The 17,606-nt window shown below is 35.1% G+C and overlaps 2 protein-coding genes across 2 annotated transcripts; both read left to right on the top strand.

The window, feature by feature from the left end:
- Positions 1 to 6,278: 6,278 nt before the first annotated feature.
- Positions 6,279 to 6,958, top strand: LOC145576728 (histone H3.2). Its single transcript, XM_081634445.1, has one exon. The coding sequence runs from the start codon at positions 6,374 to 6,376 to the stop codon at positions 6,782 to 6,784; it is 411 nt and encodes a 136-aa protein (XP_081490571.1). The 5' UTR covers positions 6,279 to 6,373; the 3' UTR covers positions 6,785 to 6,958.
- A 6,769-nt stretch (positions 6,959 to 13,727) lies between these two features.
- On the top strand, positions 13,728 to 17,280 carry LOC145576727 (2-oxoglutarate-dependent dioxygenase 21, chloroplastic-like). Its single transcript, XM_081634444.1, has 3 exons — positions 13,728 to 13,961; positions 14,453 to 14,700; positions 16,375 to 17,280. The coding sequence occupies exons 1-3, from the start codon at positions 13,728 to 13,730 to the stop codon at positions 16,952 to 16,954; spliced, it is 1,062 nt and encodes a 353-aa protein (XP_081490570.1). The 3' UTR covers positions 16,955 to 17,280.
- The last annotated feature ends 326 nt before the right edge of the window (positions 17,281 to 17,606 follow it).

The following is a 17,606-nucleotide window of genomic DNA, read 5'->3' as shown; positions in this document are numbered from 1 at the left end:
GATTTGGTCAATTCGGGTAGAGTGAATTTTTTTAGGACTATCTTTTGCGTCAAGTTCGGGTCGAGTGAATTTTTTTAGGATTAATTTTTAGGTCATAATTGGGTCGAGTCAATTTGAGTCTAGTCAGGTTCAGGTCGAGTCGAGTCGCCAAAAATAAAGTAACTTAAAAAATCTATGGGAAAATCCCTTTTATTTCAATATTAAGATTAACTTTCATATAATAAATTATAAACTAAAGTAAGTCTCTTTAAAAATAATTAAAAATTAAATAAAATAAGAGTACCTATCGGGTTATTTTTGGTCGGGTCATTTCGGGTTAAGTCAGTTCAGGTCGTGTCGGTTCGAGTCAGTCAATTCGGATCGGGTCAACTTTGATTTTCGAATCAACTTTGATTTTCGAGTCAACTTCGAGTCAGATCATTCGGGTCTGGTCAATATTGTTTCTGGTACATTCAGGCCAATTTAATTTATAGTCAAGTATGATCGGGTCGGGTCATGTTCAGGTTGTTCTTTATGTGACGATATTGTGGATCAAGTTCAAATTGATAATTTTATTCGGTTTGTGTGTTTAGTTATGATCGAGGATGAAATGGTTTGATTCATTTATGATTCCAAATGTTTTTTTAATTCTGATTTGATCTAGAAAACGGGTCGTTCGGGTTATTTCGGGTCGGGTCGTTTTTGGGTCAACAGGTATTCGGGTCGGGTTCGAGTCGAGTCGGGTAAATTCGGGTATCGATTCAGCACTTTTGGTTGAGTTCACGTCAGGTCAAGTTAGGGTCGAGTCAGTTTGGATCAGGTTAGTTTAGGTCGAGTCAATTTTCAAGACTAATCTTTAGGTCAAGTTCGGGTTGGGTTTGTTTGGGTCGGGTCAGTTCGAGTCTTGTCGATTTTGGGTTGAGTCGCCAAAAATAAATTATGGAAAATCCCTCTTATTTCAATAATAAGAATAACTTTTATATGCTCCCTCCGTTTTTTTATTTACATCATTTTTATTTTTGGGGTGTTTTTTTAAATGCATCACTTCTATATTTGGTAACTTTATACTATATTTTATCATTTCTCTCTCTTACTTTAAACCCCACTCAACTTTTTTTTTTATTATTTCTCTCTCTTACTTTAAACTCCACTCAACTTTTTTTTTTTTTTTTTTTTTTTTTTTTATTATTTCTCTCTTTTTAATAGTCCTCACTAAAATAATAAAAATATCTATCCTCTCTAACATACTTTCTCTTTCATGGTCCCCATCTACTTTTACTATAATAATTTATTCACCCACTTACAATATTATATTACTCTCCTAAATCTTTAATTTGTGCAATCCAAAGTGATGCAAATAAAAAAAACGGAGGGAGCAATAAATAAAAAAACTAAAGTAAATTTCTTTTAAAACATTAAATAAAATTAAAATATAATGTGATTACCTATCGCCAGTCGGTTTCGGGTCAGGTGACTTCGGGTCATGTTGGTTTTGGTGAACCAATTCGGGTGACTTCAGGTCATGTTGGTTTTGGTGAACCAATTCTAGTGACAGTCGTGTCAACTTTGGTTTTCAAATCAACTTCAAGTCAAGTCATTCGGATTAGGTCATTTCGGCATTCGGTCACATTTGGGTTCGAGTCATTCAAGTCGGGTTATTCGCGTCGGGTTAGATTGTCAGGTCTAGTTCGGATATTAGGTAATTTTAGTTCGAGAGATTTTGGGTATCAGGTCTATTCGGGTCAAGTAATTTGGGTTATTTCGAGTAGGGTCAACTTCTGGTCGGGTACAATTGGGTCGGGTCAATTAGGATCAACTCTAATTTCGGGCCGAGTAGGGGTTAGGTCAGTTGATTTTGGGTCGTTGTTTTCTGGCCAATTAATTTTCAGGTTGAGGGTCAGGACATTTAGGTTGGTTTAAGATTGTGAGGTCTATGTTCACGTCATAGATAATCATGTCGGGTCGAGTCAATTTGGGTTTTGAAAATGCTCAGGTTAATAAGTAACTGGGTAGGCCGGGCCAATTCAGATTTTCGAGTATGTTCGGCAATAGATTATCATATTGGGTCCGATTAGTTCAGGTTTTGAGTATGTTCTAGTCAAAAGTTATTCGGGTCACTTCGGGTTAATTTGTGTTTTGAGTATGTTCAAGTTAAATTAATAGATAATCATTTTGGCTCAGGTCACGTCAGTTCAATAGGTAATCGGGTCAGATTGAGTTTCTAGTATATTCAAGAAAAATCGATAATCATATCATGCCGGGTCCGTTCTGGTTTTGGGTGAATTTGGGTTTCAAGTATGTTCACGTAAACTCGATAAATAGGTCATTCTGCCCGAGTACGGATCTGGTCAATTTCGGATCGGGTCATTTTGGGTAACCTAAAATTCGGGTCAGGTTCAGGTCATTTTGGGTTTCGGGTCTGGATTGAGCCGAGTTTTGGTTGGGTCAATTTCAAGTTGGGTAGTTTTGGGTCAGGTCAAAATCGAGTCAGGTCACGTTCGGGTCGTTCATTATGTGCTGATATTGTTGATCATCAAGATAATCGATAATTTTATTTAGTTTGTGAGTTTGGTTACAGTTAGGGACAAAACAGTTTAAGCCATTTATGAAATAACGCTTTTTTTTTTTAGGGTCGGAAATTAGGTAATTTTAGTTCGGGTCAAGTAATTTGGGTTAAAATCCGATTGATCAACTTCGAGTCGGGTACAAACAGCTCGGGTCAATTCAATTAATTACTAGGTTGACTCAGGCATGTGAATATAACTCTGCAATGCCAAAGCTCGTAATGTGATGCCAACTTCAAGGTGCCGAGGTTCGAGTTGCAAGGCTCGAATACATGACTTCATACGTGATGGGCGATGATAGCTCATCATAATTCACAACTCATAAGCCTGCAAAATGAAAAAAAATAAAATAAAATAAAATAAAATTTACGATGATTGAATGAATGCCTTCAAGACAACTCTAAAATAACAAGGTTTGGGTCATCGTGTGACTTGTGAGGCTTGGCGAGTTGGCGCCATGACGATATTTTCAGCTGCGACTTATGGGGCTCGAGTGCTGCATATATCACGAGGCTAGGTATACAACTTCAAGATACAAGTGTCTGTGCTGAAGTGAGCTTTTGATAAGACTCCTTCGGTAGTTTACTACTGCTCGATGATGCTAGGAAAGATGGCTTTTCCATGCTATTGGTGTCAAGTGAGTCGTGTTCCTTCGTGGCTGCATGGCGTTAGGTGTCAGGCCTTCGAGTACTCGAGTAGTACGTAGCTCCCTTCGTGGCATAAAGATTCCCTTCAATGACGTTCAAATTGCAGCTCTTGTTTGACATCAAACAACTTCCCCTCCATGGCTCGAAAGTGTGGGGTACTGGGGTGTGCTCCTCCATGAAATCGAAGTAGGTGGCATAGTGTTGCCTGCCAGCTCCTTCTAGTGCGGTTTTGATTTGAGTTTGCACATCCTCTTTGTCATTTACGAAGCAAATTCGAGAGTATTCTTGGCAATATATTTATAGCCACGAGTCCAATGGGGTGATAATGATAACCCTCAACAAGATTAAACTAAGATTGTTGCTAAGCTAGCTTATCTTCCAAAGTTGTTGAGAGTTTTGTTGGACATTGGATGGTCTCCAAAGTCTATCTCCAACAAATTCAGCTAGTTGGCCATTTTGGGTCTTTGGTATAAAAGTTAGCACCTTTATAACACAATGGTATAAAAGTTAGTATCGACGATAAATTGGTATAAAAATTAACAAATTGTGACAAATTGGTATTTAATATAAGTGAAGACATTTGACCATTTTTTTTTCTTACTGATGGAGTTGTTTTCTAATTATTTTTTTTTTTACTTTTATTTTATTTGTTGTTGTTAATTCTCATTTAATGGCAAATAATGTGAGTTCAAAAAAAATGAATGGAAAGAGAAATTCTTATGATTTAATGTCTCAAAAGTTAAAATTGACATGTAATAAGTTGTAACTTAGGAAGCCAAGAGCAAATTCATTTATAAAAAAAAAAAAAATATTGCAAAAAAAAAAAAAAAAAAATTGATATAATCTTAAAAAAAAATGTAATCAAAGCTTGATCTTGTAATTTTTCTTGATTAATTATTATACATAATAATCTTGAATATTTCTCTATATTATGAAATTTTCTCCTTTTTTTCCCTTTCATTTTATTCTTCATCCTTTTTTTTTTTTTTTTTTTTTTTTTTGGCTTTTAGAGTAATTGAGGAGGGCATTCAATGTAACAATGGATTTAAGCTACAATGTACACTTTTATTCTAACAAGAAAAAGAGTTAAACGTCATCAATAGCCAACTTTTATATCAATATGTCCTCATATGTTAACTTTTACACCAATAAGTCATCGTTGGTTAACTTTTATACCAATTTGTCACAACTTGCTAACTTTTATACCAATCTGTCGCCGACGATAATTTTTACACCAATACGTCGCAAGGGTGCTAACTTTTATACTACTATGGCTAGTTGGCCCAACAAATTCAAGAATATCTCACATTAAATAAAAATTTTAAAAAAAAAAAAATAAATAAAGATGAAGCCAAACACCTTGTCATTCTCGTTGGTATTATAAAGTTTGACTTGAGTTTTTTTTTAAAAAATGTTGTGTCCGATCACGATCAAAGACTCCAAAATCGTGTCCGTGACCGATCTCGAAGGGGGCAATTTGTAGACACATAAAATTTATATAAGTGCTACATTGGATAAAATATGGGTTAAAAGTTAAAGTATTGACCCATGTTTGATTATTTGACTATTAATTAGAATTAATTATTTTGGGTGGTTTCAAAAAAAAAAAAAAAAAAAAAAGAAGGGTGAAATTAAGTAAATTAGCTCATTTTAATTATTTTAACCAAATTGTTCATTTAATAGTAAAAACCTATGAAAATGGGTTAAGCCCAACTCCAATGTACATCAAACCCTAAACCTAGGAGTCACTTACTCTATAAATAGAGCTCTCTCTATTTCATTTAGAGAGAGGAGGAAACAAGGAGAATCAAAACACATAGAAAGCCAATCAAATATTCTAATCTCCAGAGAAAACCTTTCATCAAAGTGCTCGGAAGAATTTCAGAACATCAAACGCGTCATCCTCTACATCAAATAGTCTTTGATCGAGATTAAGCCTCGTCTGCCCTAAATCAACAATTCAAGTCTACATCAAATATATTCAATAGAGATCAAGCTTCGTCGACCCTCAATCAAGAACCCAAAGTCGAAGTTCTGCAAATTTAAAATTTGTGTTTACAGTTACAAAAATTCCCCACATATCCTTAATGATAACAAGATGAATGAAATTTGATTAATTATGCATCGAAATCACCTTATATCTTTCCTTATCCCCGAAACTACGCCTCTCCTTGGAAATTTGGGGTGGAAAAAAGGAAAGTGGGTGGTTTCAGGGGTAGGGGAATGTATTTAGGGTGTTTTCGAGTCATAATCAACCCTAATGACTGACGATCATTAGTTATCAATGGTATATAGTGTATTTTTGTGAAAAAACTTGGATGTATATGATGAATGTAAAAAAGTTTAGGGGTATATATGTTAAAAAAACCGTTATTTTTATTGTTTAAAAAAAGAAAATTTAAAATTATTAAAATGATTCTTTTTAAAAAAATAAAAATATAGAAATGGAAATCCCGCTACACAATCAGAGTCTCATAACACAAAAGCGAATCTGTAAAAGAACGAACGAAATCGCCGCAGTAAAACTCAAAAAATTTGTAAAATTCGAAAGATTAAAAAGTACTCTGTAAAGCGGGAAGTAGCAATCCACGTCATCGATCCATGATCCACAATCTGTGTTAAACCCTCACAAACAATCGTAAAAGACGGTTGGTACCATAAATGACTCAAACCATTTCATCCTCGATCATAACTAAACACACAAACCGAATAAAATTATAAATTTGAGTTTAATCCACAATATCAATACATAAAGAATGACACGAACATGACTCGACCTGAACACATTCGAGGACAAGTGTGGCAAATTACCAACACCTCCACATAAATTTTTTTTAAATAACTACGGAACCGCCGTTGAAATACAATTAAATTTTTTCAAAAATTCAAAATGTTACACCAAAGAGTAAAGCGGGAAGTAGTACTCCACGTCATCGATCCACAATCCGTGTAAAGTCTCATAAACAATCCTCAACCGTAGATTTAACATCCCACTCAACAACGGTCCAGATCTCATTCCTCACTCCCACCCTTATTTCACCCCTCACTATAAAACAATCTCTCATTTCTCTGCAAAATCTCAACAATCCCGCCTTATTCACTCTCTTCTATACTTTCTCTCTCAAAAAATCTCACTCAATTTTCTCTCTCTAGAAACCTTCATTTTCTCTCTCATCACCAGCAATGGCACGAACCAAGCAAACCGCCAGAAAATCCACCGGAGGAAAGGCCCCAAGGAAGCAACTCGCCACCAAGGCAGCCCGGAAGTCAGCCCCAGCCACCGGCGGAGTGAAGAAGCCTCACCGTTTCAGACCCGGAACCGTTGCTCTTCGTGAGATCAGGAAGTACCAGAAGAGCACTGAGCTTCTCATCAGGAAGCTTCCATTCCAGAGACTTGTCAGAGAAATCGCTCAGGATTTCAAGACTGATCTCCGTTTCCAGAGCTCTGCTGTTGCTGCTCTTCAGGAGGCTGCTGAGGCGTACTTGGTTGGTCTGTTTGAGGATACTAACCTTTGTGCGATTCATGCTAAGAGGGTTACTATTATGCCTAAGGATATCCAGCTTGCCCGAAGGATTCGTGGTGAGAGGGCTTAGTTTGATTGATTTGGAATTTCTAGGGTTAGGTTTTGTGATACTAGTGGTAGTAATATGAATTTCCAGTTGATTCATCTCGAATCTACGCTGGTTAGTAGAAGTTTTATTATGTAGTTGGTATATGTACTTGTGAATCTTAATCAATGAAAGTGGTAGACTGTTCCAAACTTTTAATTAATTGTTTGTTACAATCTGTTTTATTTTGTTCTCTGTTACTCATATTAAATTGTCTAATTGATTTTGGTAATTATAATCACTACTCGTAAATTGAAGTTATTTTATGGTAAATCTGAGGTTGATTTTAATTATTCTGTATAGTTCTGTGCCTTTAATTTAATAGCAGTACTCTGTATGAAGTAATTTTGTGATTCAAAGAGAGATGATCAATGCTACTCGTAATATATATGATTACAAAATATATTTATTATTGTCTGGGTCATCTTTGTGCAGAATATCTGTAACTAACAGAAATTACACTTTTCAGGACAAACCTTGGATTTTGGGCAGGCCATCGTAACTCTAAAATTAGAGTCATATTGGCTAGAGTCTGGGAGAATGACACAGAACTTGATATATCTAACAACAGAATAAATAGGGCTATTGGGCCTTTGGTATATCAGAAGAGGTTTTATAGGAATAAGTTTTGCATATGTCCTGGTGGCTCTCAAGTTAACAGTGCTCGTATAACAGACTCAATCCATTATGGATGTGTTCCTGGTAAGTTTTTTCTGTATCAATTGTATGGGTTGTGGGAATGGTTAATATTGTATGTATTCACATCACCTAATATACTCAGAAAAATAGTGTGACCTTGATAGTTAATGTGCACGACTTCATGTAGTTCTCAACACATCTTAGGTCTCAGATAATTGTTTTAGTTAAGCTTTACTGCAGCTTATGCAGTGACCCGGCTTAAGAAGTTTTAAAGTTAAAGTTTCTGTTTGTCTCTCTTTTCTGCAGTAATAATATCAGATTACTACGATCTGCCTTTTAACGACATTCTTGATTGGCGAAAATTTGCTGTTGTGCTGAGGGAGAGGGATGTCTACCATCTCAAGCAACCCTTGTGAGCGTGTTGTTCTCTGTTTATGTTGTTCTGGTTAAACATTCTCTGAAATTCTAAAAGTGGATCTTCCTGAAGCCGTTTGTTTTATATGACACAGCTATGATTTATAGTTTTTAGGTATACACACTTGATGCTACTTGCAGTTAGTCTCCCTTTATTAGTCATGATGTTCATGAAGCAGGGTAGAACCTGGCTTTGTAGATTTGTAGAATGTTACTCCATAACTCAGAAGATAAACTTGAGTGCTACACAAATAAGCTGAGAAGATAGAAGGAGGAGGAGGAGGGGGGGGGGGGGGGGGGGGGGCGGGGCGGGATATGGCATCTTCTTTACTCACTTGAAAATCAGCATAAACTATGAAGGTCTTTGTGATTATCATCACTGTTCAGTTCCAGGTTATATCCCACAATGATAAGTGATGATAAGAAAAGGGCAAAGATACACGTTTATTTATACACCAGGATTTGCAATTTTTGAAATTCTTTTAATCCTTTTGTATCAGGTACAAATGCATTTTCAATGGAACACCCCTCCTATCAAGTATGATGCTTTCCATATGGTTATGTATGAACTCTGGCTGCGGCACCACGTTATCAAGTACTGAGTTTTTTTTGACATGTTATAAAGTATTTCTTTCACCTCCTGTTTGTACACTCAATAGATACCAGACCAGTCTCGAAGATCAAAGGAAAGTGATGCCTAACTGCCATGCCTGCCAATTCTGTAGCTCTGTAAATTATGACCTACTGTTTTGTTATACAACAATACTCTTTTCTTATATGTAGGATGTATCAAAATTTTAAAGTTTATGGCGTTGTTCATTCATTTTGTAATCCTTCATTATCTTTAATCTTTTTGCTCCACTTCTTGCTTAATTATGATCTCATTCTTAACCATCTAGCCACGTGAATATTTACAATCTCATACTTGCTTGAAGTTAACAGCTTAAATGCAGGAGCGACGTTCAGACTGGTTAGTTATCTTTGTACAAGCTGTTTTCCTTGTGTTTAGGCTGGTGGATTGCCCATGGATGATCACTACTGTTACTACTATTATTGTACAAATTTTCAAGCTTGTAGCATAAAAAGCTCTATAATATGTATCCTGATACTACTATGCTCACTTAAGCTTCCTATTTTGAAAATTGGATTTCATTTCCATGGTGCTTTTGAATTTAGCTTAATTGTTGAGAACCAAATTCATATAAAAATCTACTAATCTAGAGGTGGTGATCTATCGAATTCATACTCAACTGTGAGATTGGAGTGGCTCTTACTTTAAAGGTGCTCTTGTCCTTTAGTTTAAATTTTAACCTTTTTTAATAAATTAGTGTGAGACAGTCTCATTGAAAACAAGATTAGTGCATCCTTGTTACTATAAGATTTTATTACTACCTCCGTTTTATATTTTTTGCAACTTTTGCAAAAAATGGATGCTACACATTATTTACAACTAATGTTTTATTTCCTTTTTAGGTTGTCATTTCTTTCTATCTATCTCCTCATCACATGCATTCATATTTTTCTCTCTCTATCTTACACTCGCAAATAAATTTTGCCTAGGAATCTGTGCACCCTTTAAAGTTGCAAAAAATGTGAAACAGAGATAGTATATAAAATGTCATTACTCCGTAACCAATAATCATTTTTTTTTGGTGCGCATGATTTGCAAGCCAATCTGTGGCTCGATTTGCTTCTCGATATACGACTTCGACTTGCCAACTATCGTCATACCAATAATCATACTTTGTAGTATAATAATGTAAGATCTCTTCTAAGTAAACCAAATCTATATCTTTAATTCTCATATTCATTTAAGATTTTTTAACCAACAAGAGTTGGCGCAAGATCTCGAGTTCGAGTCTCACTGTATCCTAACTGTATCTTCTCGAATCCCAATGTAGTTTGAGCTAAGCCCTGGTAATTATATGAGATAACTTTGCATTGTTCATATGTAAAACCACCAACATCAAAACCGCTATTGGTAATAAGTGTTTCATCCACAATATTACAGTTTTACCTCTTTATCCGTTTTCTAGTGTTCTGTCGACTAGAAAAAACTGGGACAGTCTCATCAGTCCTCAAAAATTATGATTGATGATGACAAACCACTTTCCCGCCATGTTCTACAAAACCTAGTGTCGCCAAATTGTTCTCTTTAAAGTGCATTAATCAGATTCAAGACTGTATTTGCATTCGTCTTTTTAAGAATTCGATCAAGTTTTGTTACTTAAGCGATTTGTAGGTAACTAATTCTTCTCACAAATTATACTTGTATAATGTTGCCCGGAATCCCTAATTTTTCAAATTATGTTCTATGATTTGTAATTTTTCAGCTCTTTTGATTTCATCTTGTTGTTCTGAAATTTTTTTATTGCATTGAATCTAATTCCCATTATACTTGGTATAAAACCTTGTATTATGCTATGATTTATGAACATATCTGTGTTATTACAAAATTTGTCAACTTTGAACATTAATTTTGTTATAGTATGAATAATCTGTTTGTAATCTTACTGAAATGTTTCATAAATGAAAACTATGGCACTTATAGTACTCGTATCATTAAATTGATAAAATTGTTGGACAAATTTGTGGTCAAACTTATTAAGCTTATTGAAGTAAGGTCAATTGGAAATAACCAATCAGTGAATGCAAGGGTAAGATTGTGTACATCCGACCCTCCCCCGACAAAATTGTTTGACTAATTTGTGGTGGAAGTTAGTAAGCTTATTGAATTAATGTCAATTGGGAAATATTAACCAATATGTGATCACGAGGGTAAAATTGTGTACATCCGACCCATCTCCCCTTCCATACCATGCTCAAAACAGGAGCTTGGTGAACAATTGGGGTAGTATAGTTATACTAACGCTGTTGTGGTCACCATCAATTTTGAAAGTCAAAAGTGACGTTTTGCTTTGAGGACGTGATAGGTTTTTGAATCTGTGTTTGCTGGATGTTGTTATTAAGTATTTATCTTGACATATCTTCTCAACTTATCTTTAGTTTTAGCTCTAGAAAAGGCAGGAAGCATATTGTGCAATATCTTGTATGAGCATGATTTTTGGTTGGACAATTTTTTTCGTGATGCTATGAGGGGGTGGGGGTGTACACGTTGTTGGAGCTTACGAATCATTTCATTACCACTTTACAAACTACAATTGTTGATGAATGGGAAATCAAATTTAAGTGTGGTTAATATTCTGATGCATTCTGCTAATCAATTGCACAACAGAAGCTATTTTAAATTTTTATGTTGAATGATTGGTGGAAGAGTAATTACAGAAAATGAGGGAAAACAAATGAATACATTGCCAGAATTGGTATCTAAATGGTTGATGCTTCTCACATTGGTGGTTTGCATATTCTTATATTAATTTCTTCTGTTTTGTCAGATATAATATGTGGAAGTTGAATACTAGAACTTGATTTAGGCAAATGCTATAAACGTTCACCAGAATTCTGTATTTGATTGTTTTGTCTTTATTCTTCCTAGCCCCTTGGCCTTTCCATTGACCTTCCCTACATATGAAGCATTATGGAAGTTTCTTTAATTAGCTACCTTCTGTTCAATGTAAAGAAAGTTTACATCGAACTTGGGATCTGTTGTGATTTTTAGCTGGTTGTACTGTAAATGCCTTAAATAATGGATCATATATGATATTTTGGCTATGATTGCAGCTTACATTCACTGTTGAGTTGTTAGTTTTGAATTATTATTGTGCGTCTTTGTGTTAGGTAACTTACCTTGGGTTCTAAAATGCTTCCATTGAAGTATGACAATCCATTTAGTCACATGTTAGCTCTGGAAGTGGAATTCTGGGATCAAGCATCGGAGTCTCTTGTAAGTTACACTTATCCAACTTCTTTTACATACCTTCAAAAGTTGCCCATGTGACGTGAGAAAATAGGCAAATACCCTCAACTATTTCTGTCTGTATTTTAATGTTTTTGAGCTATGATCGTAAGACTTGGGAATCATGATAATACCCAGGTTTGGAATGACGTAGATTTTTGAGTTTGAGTTGTATGTTAGTTCCCAACTTTTCTGCAGATTGTGTACTGTACCACTTGTTAGTCAAACTAAGAAGAGGAATATCTCTGTACTATTCTAAAACTATAGGTCATATCTGAATGCATGCAATCTCATTTATTTAACTGGATTTTTAGAGTGGATGGTCTTGTATTTCCTATTAATATGATTGTAATAGTTAGGGGAAAGAGATGGAGATACTAACTTTTGAAGTGTCATAATTCTGGTTTTCACTTTTCAGTACTGGAAAATAGGACATTGGGAGCAATAAACAAAACAATCCATCACAACTATGATAGGTTTGGGAAGATGTATAATAGGATTACCTCTTATCAATCAAATTAAGTCGAGACTATTTCCTAAAAACCAGCATAATTTTTTTATAAAACATAATAGTGGTTTGTTCCTTTTAAAGTTAAACATTTATTGCAGCAGCCACAAAAATAGTAATAAAAGCAACAATAATAATACAAATAATGAAAGGAATAGAAGCAATAATTCAATATAATCATTTTATTTTCGTCCTAACCAATTATGATGAGTAGGAAAATAAGTTCGGGTTAGTTATGGGTAAGGAGTTTGGGTTTTAATAACTCTGACACCTTAATAGGAACCCAGGATGCTAAGATGCCATTGGTGACTACATAGTTCTGCATTAGTCACATTATTGAATCAAACTCATTCCCGGAACTTTATAGAGCTATTTGCAGGGTTATTATGGCTCTAAATCAACTTATATGACCCAGGGGACCCCCCCCATACATTTAGCTCAATTTTGTGAAAGTTTCCCGAAATTTGTCCGAAATCATGAATTATAAGCTTTAGTTTTGGATGATTTTTTTTTTTACTTTTCTGAACCAGAATGGAAAGCACTCGGGGTGCTTCACATAGACCCCATGACTACCCGGGAGGCCATTTGGGTGGTTGAAACCGTCCAATTTGTCTATAAATTCTCAATTTAGCTAATTTCAGATGCACCTCCCTTAATTAACTAAAGGCCATCATAGGCCTTTATGTGACTGACTAGTGGTTGTACATAGTTCCAAACAATATTGTATGGCCCTTGGATGTAGTTTGTACCATATTTGAGTTTTTCGTCATGGATTTTAAAATTTCCAAATTTCTTATGATGAAAAAGGCTACATATGCAATTATGCAAGCCATGATTCATCAATTCAGTATGAAGTATTAAATTAACTCCGCTTTGTCAGCTTATTTATTTCTTTTGATTTTACAGCGCCGGAATTCTGCATGACAGTGGTTTGATTGAAAGTGTGAGAAGAGTGTAGAAATGTGCTGGATGAGAAGTTAGGCATTGGTTGAAATGCTCAACTCATGCCTAGGGAAGAAGCTTTGCTGGGGAAAACATTGGGCATCATGTCATAATACTGGTTTTGGCTATGCCCGGTGGGCTGGTATTATTCCCAGTATTATTCTTATCCTGAGTCAATCATGGAAGAAAAAGGTGAAGTTTGTCATGTAGTACATGTACTGATGTCAGTTTCTAGATTCATTACCTTACAACATTGCCACACTCCTTGACCAGGTGCAAGCAACTATGTTGTACAGTCAAGTTTTACATTTTCCAATCAACAAACAACTTAAAGCATATGATCAAAGGAGTAAGCCTGGAATTAAACTATGTCTATCAATCATGCATGGTTAAGGCGGCTTGAAGTTTGTTGTTTACAAGTTATATGATCATCATGCAACTCTTCATATTACCTTTCTATAAATAGTATCTTTTTGCTAACTATGTATTTCATTCTTTTGTTAATTGTTACTCAAAACATTTTTTTTGCTCTATTTTTTTTTTCTTTTTTTGTTTGCTTATATTCCCTCATGGAAAGTGACATGTGCTTTCAATGTTTTAACACTGGACAAAGTGCACAAGAAAAGGGACTGACACATGTTCCAGAGTGCTATGAGGTTCCCTCCTCTGAACGTCCCAGCTTGAGTTCACCCGAAGCTCAGATTCCTGTCGTTGACCTGGCTGGATTGCGAATGGGCCCTACTCACCGCTTAGCTGTCATTGAAAGCATTGGACAAGCTTGCAAGCGCTTCGGATGTTACCATGTAAACCTAATTTTCTTTATATTTTGTGTGAAAATTAGATATATTGGCCCACTCTCCTATATATACGATTTTATTTCATGCATTTGTGTATTAGCCAAATATCCAGCTGCTATATCCCTAATTTAATTTTTTTTTACTAAGTCAAAGGATAGTGATCTGATTTAGGTGAGAAATTTGTTTCTCAAGGTCTTTATTTTTTTACAGTCAAAGAATAGTGACTTAAATGAGACTTTTAGTGTTAAAGACTTAAAGCTCAGCTTGAAGTTTTTTTTTTTCAACGTATTTCAGGAAAAGTTCTTCTAAAGGCTTAAGATAGTTAACATCTATATGCATTTTCTAAAGTTTGATGTGCAAAACTTCCAGCAAGGGGGATCATCCTGTATTAAGACTTTAATTAGCATGCCCATATTTTGCATTTTTGGGTGAATAGCTAAATTAATTATTATACTACATTGTTGTATATGATACACTAAGAAGATACCGTGCTATAGGTTGTTAATCATGGCATTGACCAATCAATCTTAGACAAAGCACTTGGTGCTGCAGATGAGTTTTTTCACTTGCCTGCCGATGAAAAATTGAAGTTTATGTCGAAGGATGTACACAAACCAGTGAGGTATGGGACAAGTCTCAAGGATGGTGTTGATAAGATTCAATTTTGGAGAGTTTTCCTTAAACATTATGCAAATCCCTTGAATGACTGGGTTCAGTCTTGGCCTGAGAATCCACCTGCTTACAGGTATGTTATTTAATATTTATTTTGTGAATTGCATTATTATAAAGTATTACCTATTAGTTTGGATATATATTATGCAATCACCTGATTTGTGTAGATAGTGCTTAATATACCTTTTTATGTATGAAGTGAAAGATGAATGCAGTGTTGTAATTGCTTACGAAGTATGTTGCTCATACTCTACCTAAGACATGAATTGTATGTTTATTTATGTGATGAATTCAGCTTCCATGTTTCTGATATAAACGCTACTTGATTAATCAATCAATAAATTAGTTTAAAAGATAGACATAAAATTCAGCATGGAAAAAAGAATGAGGAAAATGAAACTGTTTATCCATACATGTTTCTTTAGCTCCGTCACTATTTAATTGCATACTCAATGCATGTGACTCCCTTTTTTTTTTTAAAAAAAAAAAATTTACTATAAGTGGTATTTGTGACCTCATGTCTTGGTTTGAGGGTTACGTTAGAGTACAGAAAATGCCATGAAAGAGGGTTTAGATGCAAGATAACATTAAACAAATGCTCCTTCATCTGTGCTGAAATTCATGAATGAATTCAGCATGGGAAAAAAAGAAGCTTGTTTCAAAACCACAAGCAGAAATTAACCCCCTTTCTCTAATACTAAAATATATAAGCAAATGTGTATGCGTATACATCTACTTCAGCATCTATTCAAAAGAAGAAGATGAGCATTTACATCAGCTTGGCGTCTGGTTGATTTTTCTAATGTTATTTAAAATATTTTTTATTATTTTATTTTTTGAGGGAATGTTTTGTGGATCGATATCAATAATAAAGAGAATCATGTGCATGTGTCTCTCTTTATTTTGCCTTGCCTAATTGCCTTGAACCCGATTCCAGAAGTGACCTCAGAGGGAGAAAAAAACCCCTAATTTCAGGAATTTATCTTTGCCTTAATTTATTTGTATACATTCCTGCAGGCTGCAGTCTTGCAGTATTGCCTCATTTGTTAGAATTTGGAGTTTTCTATTTGGATTTTGTACTCATTTGTCTTATATCTTGGGGGTGCAAATTTGCTGCAACACTCGCTGTTGACTTATTTCTTTGTTGGTGTGAATTTGCTGCAAAACTTGTTTCCTTATACAATTAATACTCCTGCCCCTAAAATAATTACCGTGTTAGCTTTTGGTCTTCCTCACAAAGATTAAGAAAAGTGGTTACATATGACTAAAAATGATGAAAGTGGATAACAAAAAAGTGTAAGAAATGAGTATAAAGTGGGGGTCCTAAGTGCGCATTGTTATGATCCCAAACCATATGTAAGTAGGGGATTATCTAGGAGAGGGGTGTACACTCGTTGCCTTATGGTTTATAATACTTAGCACGTAATACTGGTAGTAGCCATCATACTTGATTTGTTGATTATGATATATGAATATATGGTCACTCGTAGCCTTATACTACTAAGCAGTAAGCACGTAGTAGTAGTCATCATACTTGATTATGATATATGATCTTTTTACTGATTATTTTCTTACTACTGATTTTTTAAACATAAACTTTTACATTGAACTTTATTATGGTAGCCATTGCAACAGTAAGAACTACACCACCGCAGATATGAAAACTCTGAGATTAAGAAAGTAACTTAATTTCTTTTTCATGACTACAAAAAAATGTGGCCTTTGTAAAACTTATCATGATTGATAGGGGAAACATGGGAGCATACTCTTCAAAAGTGCAAAAACTAGCAGTGGAATTAGCAGGAGCTACCACAGAGAGTCTTGGCTTGGGTCCCAAGTATCTGACTGAGAAGATGGAAGAAGGCATGCAGGTAATAACCACAAACTGTTACCCACCTTGTCCTCAACCTCGTCTCACGCTTGGGTTGCCTCCACATTCGGATTACAGCTGCTTGACCATCCTACTTCAGAGCTCTCCAGGGCTCGAAGTCATGGACATGCAAGACGGTGGCTCTTGGAAACTCGTGCCCTACATCAGTGGTGCCCTGCTAGTTCACATTGGAGATCATTTTGAGGTATTAAGCAATGGATTGTACAAAAGTGTGGTGCATAGGGCTGTTCTTAATTCCCAGAAGACTAGGATATCTATTGCAAGCTTTCACAGTAAGGGGCTGCTTGTAAAGATGGAGCCTGCTCTTGAGTTGGTGGATGCAGATCATCCCAAGGCATACAAGGGAAGTAGCTTCAAGGATTTCTTGGATTTTCTAAGTGCTAATGATATTGGGCAAGGGAAAATATGCTTCCTTGACACCCTTAAAATAAAATAGTTAGCCTATCCATTTTAGATATTCACCCATATAATTTAAAATCAAGTATTTACCGCCACTCCTTCAATTTTTTTTTATTTTATTTTTTTCGGAGAAATATAATGATGCTATAAAATACTTAGTACTGGTTCTAATCCTAATATCCTACCCACTTTTCGTTTCAGTTCATTCCATGAAGTTTTACTCATTTAACATATTCTTCAGATGTTATTGCTGTTTTCCCATGGACATAATGTAGAAATGAACGCTGGTGAAATCCAGCATCAATGATTTTATAGATTTCTGAAAGGTGCATATGTGCAAGTTGTCATATACTAATGTGAGAATTCCAGCCAGATTCAGTATGTTACATCATTCCTATACTACCAGATCAGGTGCAATCAGTTTCATGTATACAATAGTTGCAATATTACTCAATCTTATGTATGATTGATTTATAATATATTTTAAAGCCTCGTGAATACAGAACCACATAAGTTAAACAATTTTATGTGAAAAATATTCTGTTTATAGGAAGAGACAATATTTGTTTGATTGAAAGCATAATAGCATACTATGATATTATGAATTTTACATCATACACTTAATTAACAAGATAAATTTTGGAGGGTAGCTTAGCTTAAGCTGCATGAATTTATCATCAAGCATGGTC

This window comes from Chenopodium album, chromosome 13 (assembly GCF_948465745.1).
Source record: "Chenopodium album chromosome 13, dcCheAlbu1.1, whole genome shotgun sequence".
Classification (NCBI taxonomy): Eukaryota; Viridiplantae; Streptophyta; class Magnoliopsida; order Caryophyllales; family Amaranthaceae; genus Chenopodium; species Chenopodium album.
The sequence above is the reverse complement of the archived record's forward strand: the minus strand, read 5'-3'. Positions and strand labels throughout refer to the sequence as shown.

Excerpts from the sequence above, each read along its gene's own strand:
- LOC145576728 (XM_081634445.1), top strand. The coding sequence starts at position 6,374 with ATGGCACGAACCAAGCAAACCGCCAGAAAATCCACCGGAGGAAAGGCC.
- LOC145576727 (XM_081634444.1), top strand. The coding sequence starts at position 13,728 with ATGGAAAGTGACATGTGCTTTCAATGTTTTAACACTGGACAAAGTGCA. Across the intron at positions 13,962-14,452 it reads AGCGCTTCGGATGTTACCAT|GTTGTTAATCATGGCATTGA; the intron begins GTAAACCTAATT and ends ACCGTGCTATAG. Across the intron at positions 14,701-16,374 it reads GAGAATCCACCTGCTTACAG|GGGAAACATGGGAGCATACT; the intron begins GTATGTTATTTA and ends CATGATTGATAG.